The following is an 8,693-nucleotide window of genomic DNA, read 5'->3' on the forward strand; positions in this document are numbered from 1 at the left end:
AAAACACAGCCCCATACCAGCTACTGTGAAGAAAATTAACTCTATCCCAGCCACAACCAGCACACCTAGGAATGTTTGAAGGTCTTATGCCTGTGATGAAATTGCCTTTAATTGAAATACTCAGTAGAAGTGAAAGTTCAAAGGTTGTGTTCTAGAAGTTCTTCTGTTGTGAGGTTCAGGCACCTGTATGCACTTGCTTGTTGTGCTTATCGAGCATTAATAGAAGTTTTGGTGTCAGATCATTCAGTTTAAGTTGAAATAGGAGATTGTTTGAGGATTGTTTGGTATTAGAACTACTGGTGAAGAAAACGGGCAAAATGCATCATCCTGTTGACAAAGCTCTTTATGCTGTAGGCTTATAAACAGCCTGTTTCACCACTGACCGGTCTTGCTTGGTTGAGCATTATGTTTCTCCTAATTCATTGTTCAGATGGTGCAGCCTTCGGCACTGTTGCTTGCAGCCGTTCTTTTTGTCTCCGTTAATGATCAATGCTTTCACCAGCCACGCTGGTATTTCTGCATTTGATGGAGATAATGGTGTATATGCTTCTGATCAGGAAAATTCCAGCTATGACTGTAAAGTAGCTGCCATAAATGAGAAACTGGGAAATGGAGGGGGGGATGAAGGAGGAAGAAGAGTCAAAAACTGCTTTTGCTGTTAGGTAATAACTGAAGGGGTGTCCCGCCACTGCTGCCTTCCCTTCCCTGTCACCCCTGCCCCAAAATGATCCCATCTTGAAAGGATTCAAGAAGTCTGGCTGCTTGACTTCATACTGTTGGAAGTCTGCGGTTGTAAAAGGAGGGGGAGAGAATACTCCGTTACGTGCTTCCTCTCCCCAGCTCCGTGAGGGAGGACGACAGCTCTGCCCTGCGCTTTCTGGCTCCTCTCTCGAAAGGTGAAAGCTGGAGACTTGGACCCTCCTTCAGCATGTAAGTTTAAAGTTTAAAACTTAGAAATTTAATGGGGAATCATGAGTTTAGTTAATTTTCAGAATTACAGTAGCTTAAAGATGCATCCAATGAAACTATGTAACTTAAAATTACCCTAGTAGTAGGCCCGTAGATGGCCTTTCAGCTTGCTTCCTGCTTCCGTTTAGGGTATTTTGACAATAAACTTGTGAATAGTAAGCCTTTAAATAAAAAAGACCCAATCCTGAGTAATAGGTGGTGGTCTTTCCCTTCTGCTCTACGAAAATATTCTTAAAATCATTGCAGAAATGCAAAATTGGCAGGCCTAGAGGACAAGTAGGTGGTAGTAGCTACTGCCAGTTCACTTTAAACAAACCTGTTTTTCAAGTGAATAACTGCCCTAAGCTAGCCCGCTGCCTAATATCTTGCCAAGGGCTGATCTTGGAGTAGAACCCTCTTTGGGAGGAGAGTAGGGGAACTGAGAGCAGCGTGAGCCATGTGGCTTACCTGGGTGCCGATATCCAGTCCCAGACCTCTTGAATCTACTACAACAACGGTTAAAATTGTCTGAATCGCCAGCGCAACAAAGTTGTTGAAGCCAAACATCAAGGCGTAACGCTCCATGCTCAGACTGACGGCAATCTGAAACCTGAAAATGAGCGTACAGGTTAACTGAACTTTGGGGAACACGGACGCTTGCAATTTACTTACGGGAGGAAGGTTGGGAACAATTTAATGTGCACAGCGGGATTCTTCATAGGATAAAGCCTCTTCAATCTTAGCTATTAAGCTTTAACAGCTTCATTTTGGCAGACATCCCTTGTTTTTCTGGCTCTGGCACTTTTGTGCATCCTACTTATCTTTTACTTATTTGAGTGGATATTTTTGCGAAATAAAGACCTGCGTATGTTCATTTGATCATTCAGAGAATACTTGTATTTTCATCAATTCATGTATTCATGAACACTTGAATTGATCATTGAACAGCTAAATGCAGAATAAGGTAGTTTCTGACTTGGAATAACCTATTGTAATGGTTAGGTCATATAATTTTAAGCATAGTTTTATATAAGCTAGAAATAATATGTGCTGCTGTCATGACCTATTTAAAAATCTTCTAGGGAAACTTTTAGTAAAATTTTGATAAATTTTAAAGATGTGACACTTACTGATTTAAATCAATTTAATTAGAACTGTTGTGTACCATACTTACGTTGCTATTGTTATGAGGAGCATATAGCACGCTTTAAACACGAGGTAACCAGCGTAACACGCCCAGATGTTGTCAGTGAAATGCATGAGAAACAGAGACCCAGCGTCCATTGCAGAGAAAATTCCCAAAGCCAGTTCTCCAGAAAGATCCCAGTTTACTTTGACGTATCCAACTGCCATGGATGTCGCTGAACCTAAAAAATTACAGGTAAGAATTAAAACTCTGAAACATTATCATCCTTCTAGAGCCCTTGCGTAACTGTCTAAATGGATCACGCCAGGAGCTCTTGAGACTGTTAGGGCCACAATGGGCCTTGGTAATGGTGTGGCTTATATTTTCTATTAGCGGTGTGGGAGTCTTCTGCTTGTTTGGGGTTTGGTTTTTTTTTTCCTTGCTTACAGAGCCTTTACAGATGGCAGTACTCTGAGAAAGTGCCTCGTGCCTAAGGCTGGAGGCAGCAGTGTACCGTTGTTGTTGTCTATTGTCGTTACTCCATTTTTTGAAAACTGTGAGCAAAGAGAAGAACAATCCCACCAAGCATTTTCTGCCAAAATACGCATAATGGAGTTTAATTCCTTCATGTAAAGATCTTTATGAAATGAAATGCAAATCTGTTGCACTCCTTCATGCTTTGTTTTTTTTTTTTATGAAAGCATCTTTCCGTTGCACTCCTTCATGCTTTGTGGTTTTTTTTTTATGAAAGCATCTTTTTCAGTTCCTGGTGAAAAATCTTACAAACTGCATTTCTCAATGCCTTGTTGACCATCACATATAGTAAAAGCCCTTACTTGAGCGTAATATGGTGTAACAAACTCCACTGCCTTGATTTTTTTTTTTTTTTTTTTAATCTCTGCAATGATGGTGAGTTTTACTTTTCTCCCCATCTCCAGTCTGGAGAAATACCGTCTACTGCTGTAAGAAGGTTATCCAGCTATGGGGTTTTTTTAATGCTCCTTTAGCACACAGGCTCCTGTAGGCTTACGAAAGCTCTTTTGAAACACAGTATGCTGAGTGAGGTTAGTAGCTCAAATGCAAAGAGAGGTCTGGTCCAGGCAGGTTATACAGCAGTGAGTTACCGGAGCCCAGAGAGTACCAGTTGCCCAGATGTTTTCAGGCAGGCTTGGCACCCTAGTGCAAGATTGGACTTCATTTGCTGGTTGCACGGGCTCTTCATCAGAATTCAGAAGGTCATAGCAGGCCTACTCCTTTGGTCCATCGCTGCTATAACCGTAACTGAGAGTGCTTTCTGTACTCTGAAATGGTATCGAGTGCCAGAGGGTGTACAAGCAAGAAAGCCCTTGGGAGTGCTGCTCAAACCAGTAGTCTCAGAAGTTTTGGGGTAGCTTCAGTAAAATGCATTTTCATGCTGATTGCAGGGAGGAAGAGCAAACAGAGTTCCCTGCAGAAATGTGAGTTAAAGCTCGTGGTATGAAGGAGGAGAGATAGCTGTGTAAATGTGAGCTTAAAAATGTGGCTCCATTGGTGCTGCACAGCTATTTAAATGAAGAAGTTGTACTTTACCTATATGCCTTCTGTTCTGCGGCCAAAGAGGAGTGTCATTTGGATGGACCGCATAACTGTAATGAGAATCGGAATGGCTGAGGTTGGAAGAGACCTCTGGAGATTGCCTAGCCCTAAAAGCAGGGTCAACTAGAGCAAGAGGCTCAGGATGGTGTCCGGGTTTTGAACATCTCCAGGGATGGAGAGTCCACACCTCCGGCCAACCTGCTCCAGTGTTAATCACCCTTACAATAAAAATATTCTTGTATGTTTAAGTGGAACTTTGTTTAAATTTGTGCCCCTTGCCTCTTGTCCTGTCACTGGGCACCACTGGGAAGAGTCTGGCTCCATCCTCTTTCCCCTTCAAGTATTTATGCACGTTAATAATATCCCTCATTTTCTCAAGGCTAAACTACTACAGTACTCTCAGCCTCTCCTTGGATGTCACATCCAGAGGCAAACTCATTGACCAGGATACAGATGCAGCCACAGAGTATTTGTTCAGGAGCACTCATCCTGAAATAATCTTTAATCCACTGTCTAAACAGACCATCTAGAGCAGTGTATCTGTTAATATGCTCTTAATTTTTAAACAACCAACTTCAGGCGTACTTGAGGGAGGAATAGGCAAGGTGTCATTGCACAGGGTTTTTAAACTGCTTATTTGGGGTTAAATTCATGGTCCAAACAGAGCTGTGAAATGAAAACTCTTAAAACGCTTTGGTGGAATGAGGCTCCCCTAAGAAGGAAAAGCTTATACCTATGTATTTTTTAAGATTATTTTTGAAGACCCAACTGATAAAGTTGTACAGTAAAAACATGCTTTGCACACTATTTGTTTGGGTGTTATATATTGGAGGCTGTTGCTGTTGACCTTGGTCCTCATAAGAAATAAACAGGCACCAAAGACATTGCTGAAGAATGCCATCAGCACACGATGGGTTAGCAGTAGTTGCTAACGATCTCTTACTTACCTAAAAAAGTTGCTATTGCTTCAACGGCTCCGTTGTACACTGCAGAGCTGTGAGAGGGGGCTCTGAAGTCCCACAGCACTTGGATATAATTCAGAACCTGGTTAAAGCCTGCCGTAGCCAGAGCCCACCACAGGGACCAGTAGAGAAGTTTCCTAGAGCTGTAGCAATCCCTCAGGTCCTTGCTCAGCTGCACCAGTACCCTGAGCATGTGATTCTGGGGCTCGGCGTTACCGGCCTGCTGTTCGGGTGCCGGTCCCCTGTCGGCAGACACGGAGCCCTTGTCCTCTTGGCAGCTCGATGGCCTGTCGGAGCCGACCGTAGGCACACCTTTGTCTGGTCCCGGGAGGGTTTCTGAGACGTCTTTCCTGTGGAAGAACATACTCTTTTGAGGCATTGGGAGGAAAAAGGAGCACAGGAATGCCAGGGACACGGAAGCCAAAGTAATGGCATTAAGGTGAAAGTAGGAGACATCTGCTAAGGAAACCAGCAGCTGTCCCAGCACGGCGGCAACGGTGGCTGCAACAAGAGTGATACTTCTGCAATAGCTCGTCACTCTCTGATAGTGATCGGTGCTGACGACGCTGTAGATGTAGGCGTAATAGGCGACCTCGGTGGCTGTCACCATCCCGTAGAAGAATTCCACCGCCTGCATGGCCGCCACTCCGTGTGCGAAGAGGAGCAAGAGCCACGTGACGATGAAGCTGACGCCCTGGAGGAGGAGGACGGGCTTGTAGCGCACGTAGTCTGTAATCAGGAAGACTGGGAAAAGGAGTGCAAGGTAGGAGTACGTCCAAACTGGGAAAATATGGTTGGTAACCTGGAAGAGAATAAAAGAGCAAATATTTTTTTTAAAAATACATTTAAAATGTTGGTTTTGAAGTTTTTGATGACGGTGTTGAAGGAACGTAGTTGTGGTGACAGGAAACATTGAATTGTGTGAATTGTGCTGACTTAAACTGCCTTAAATCACAAAACTCTCACTGTACTCCTCAAGAGGCAAAGGTAGTGGTGCTATGCTCCACTACATAAACAGGTAGCCTGGCTTAAAAAATAATTCTAATAAAGGCCCATGAAGAAGGCAGACTTTGATGTGCAGCTGTTCAAAGCGGTTATAACAGCGTTTGTCAGAGGAAAGTGTCTAGCATCGAATCCTATTCTCTGCAGTAGCTGAAAATGAATGCCTACTTTTACGTGAGGCATTGTATATCTTTGTTCACCTCTCTCCTTTGTTAGAATTAGAAAAAAATGCATATGCCTCTCACGGTGGGGGAACTGGAACTGCACATAGCGAGCGTGTCGCTGTTACTACACTATCTTCACCTTGTTTAACCACCTTGAGTGGTTAAACATTGGAAGAGGCTGCCCAGGGAAGTGGTGGAGTCCCCATCCCTGGAGGTATTTAAAAGACGTGTAGATGAGGCGCTTAGGGACATGGTTTAGTGGGCATGGTGGTGTTGGGTTGATGGTTGGACTCGATGATCTTAGAGGTCTTTTCCAACCTCCATGATTCTATGATTCTACATTTTCTTCAAATTTAATGTGTAAGAAGTAAGCAAGTCTTTGATGGAACAGTATTTCAGTAAGTTTCAGTTGGCCTTCAATGCATAGATGCTCTGAAAAAAAATTCTTTCTCTTTTTCTAAAACTGATCTGCACGTTTACTGTCGCCACTAAAGCTCAGTGCTTGCCCAGGCAGCTTGACTACAGCCGCGGCGGGGGTATCCCCTTCTTTCAGGTACGGTCATAGAAAAAGTTCACTTTGCGATGTGCACGTTGCCTGTTTTGGGGAGGTCTTATCCAGTAACTGCTGGACCCGCTAGGCTATCCGTTCACGATGGCTCGTTCTCTGCTTAAGCAATTAGACTAGAAAGGGATCATTTCAAGTGCTGGAGGAACAACAGTAGCTGGTTATCTTTTTACTTCTGAACCGGTACTGGAGCGAGTTGCGTGGTGAGCAGCAGGTTCACTGTATCTTTCTGGGTGAATTCTTTTGTTTCTCTGAATTTTAATTAGAATTTTTAAGTGTTTGACTGAAACTTATGGAATTAGCTCACCAGAGGTGAGTTTGGCTGAAAAAGCCAGTGTCCGTACTACACTTATTTTTGAGTTAAGGATTCTTGCTGAAATCAGAACTACGGCATCCTATCATGCTGTCTGTGTATTTCATGTGTGAGAGAAAATTTCCCTTTGTGGTTAAAAAAAAAAAAAAAATAAAAAAGGGGGACTCCCTCTCCCCCCAACAACCCAAACCACAAATACCTTTTTTTGGAAGAAACCTTGGGTTCACACTGTGCTGGCAGATTCTGCCTTAACATTTGCTACTGCACATCAGGAATGACTGTTCTTCGTATTAGCTCTATGTGGGTGTACCAAGCTTGCGTTTTCTAATTATACCATTAGCTCCATGACTCAGCCACTTGTTAACTATGTCCCCTTTTGTTGGGAAGTGTGCTCCTGACGCAGCCGGTGCTGAACAGAAGAGCAGAGCAAGGAAATTCGTAGTGCGTGCTTTTGTCAAAAACCGTATTTTCTTTTTTGCATGTGAACCTGACCTCCAGAGGGTAATGAATGCATCAGACAATCTTGTAATGTAGGTCATAATCTAACAGCTCATAAGGGGAAGTCTGCTTGGTTTTCTTATGATTTACAATCACTGCGTTACTGTCGGTGTAATCAATTCCACAATAAGTATAAATAAATCTCAGTGTTGCTCCTCTGGGGTTCTAGGTGGGGAGAGGAACTAGCTGACCTGATTTTGCTGGAAGTATCCATTTCTTAAACAACCACCAAAGTGGTTTCAAGCCCTAAGAATGTAGAGACTTTAAAGTTTGACCTTCTGCAAAAGAGGTGAGTCCTTAGTCTTTTTCCAGAGCATCTTAAATATGAGTCTCTAGATAAAATATACCTGTATTATTGAACACTTTATCTCCCCTTCAGTTACTGCTGTAAGACTTAATGCTTTAAGCCTTTTAATTATTACTTAAGAGAATAGTTACGTACCTCTTCAATCGTTAGGTTTTTGTCTGGTCCGGTTAGATAAGGAGTGAGAAAAGATTCCGATGGCCTCATTGTGGAGAAAAATCCGTTCGCACAGATGATCAGCGTGGGATAAATCCAGCTGCGGCCGACGGCTTCCTTCCAGCAATCCATAGTCTACCTAAAAAAAAAAAAAAGGTAGTGAAGAAATGAGCACACCAGGAATTTATAAAGATGCTCTTCACAGTTGGTAAAAACTCATTTGTAAGTTTACTTTTTAACTAACCCTACTTCAGCTAATGTTTCTTTCGCTAAACCTGCCAGTGATCGCAGATGCAGCTTGTAAATGAACAACTTGGATCAAGGTGCATTGGTGGTGGTAAATGCCAGCCTCTGTATCATCTATCAAAGGTTGTTCTTAATGATGTACTTAGAATCGATTGGATGTATCGTAGTGGAAGAATAAAGTTCCATTACAGTCTCATTTCTGAATAAATGAGCGGCCAAACTGTGAGATTAAAGCTCAGTCTCGGCATGCTCGGAGGCTTTTTTCCTGTTGATTTGCAGCCTGAGAGCCAAGTGGAACAATGAAAGTGCAAGCCTTTTTGCAGACAACAAAAGCCACCAGCCAGCTCGCAACCCATTGTGAGCTCGGTTTCTTCAAAATACTTTAATACTCGTCATATTTCTTGCACTCCTGTCATTTGAGTGGGTAAATAAAGATGCGGAAACTATCTGCTCGTGGTACCTGCTCAGACTTAGAAAAGAGGAACCTCGATTCACTTTTGAAAGCGATCAAAAGGAAAAGCATGGGACTTGTTTCTTCACGGTAGTTGGCAGCAAAAAGAAGTCTAAAGAGATTTGGCGTTTTAAAGCTTATTTTACTTGTTTTGCTTTAGAAAGTCAATTCCACTGTTCCTGGAAAACAAGTGAAACAATGTTCTGTAACCATAAAAGAATGACAGCAAAGCACTGACTAATGTTTAATCAAGCTGTTACAAGCTATTTCTTTTAAATTGTTGAATTCCATTTTATAGCAGGCACTTTATCAAAAGTGCTTCTACTTGCACTGAGAGACTATATATTTTATTAAAACTTAGCATAAATAGTATGTTATTAAGG

General features: G+C 42.5%; 1 protein-coding gene across 1 annotated transcript; it reads right to left on the reverse strand.

Moving 5' to 3' along the window:
• Window positions 1–479: 479 nt before the first annotated feature.
• Window positions 480–7,756, reverse strand: LOC103905113 (thiamine transporter 2). Its single transcript, XM_009286687.1, has 5 exons — window positions 7,596–7,756; window positions 4,597–5,413; window positions 2,123–2,315; window positions 1,417–1,558; window positions 480–602 (listed from the first exon to the last, which is right to left on the reverse strand). The coding sequence occupies exons 1-5, from the start codon at window positions 7,743–7,745 to the stop codon at window positions 480–482; spliced, it is 1,425 nt and encodes a 474-aa protein (XP_009284962.1). The 5' UTR covers window positions 7,746–7,756.
• Between the last annotated feature and the right edge of the window lie 937 nt (window positions 7,757–8,693).

This window comes from Aptenodytes forsteri, unplaced genomic scaffold, assembly GCF_000699145.1.
Source record: "Aptenodytes forsteri isolate BGI_AS27 unplaced genomic scaffold, ASM69914v1 Scaffold184, whole genome shotgun sequence".
NCBI lineage: Eukaryota > Metazoa > Chordata > Aves > Sphenisciformes > Spheniscidae > Aptenodytes > Aptenodytes forsteri.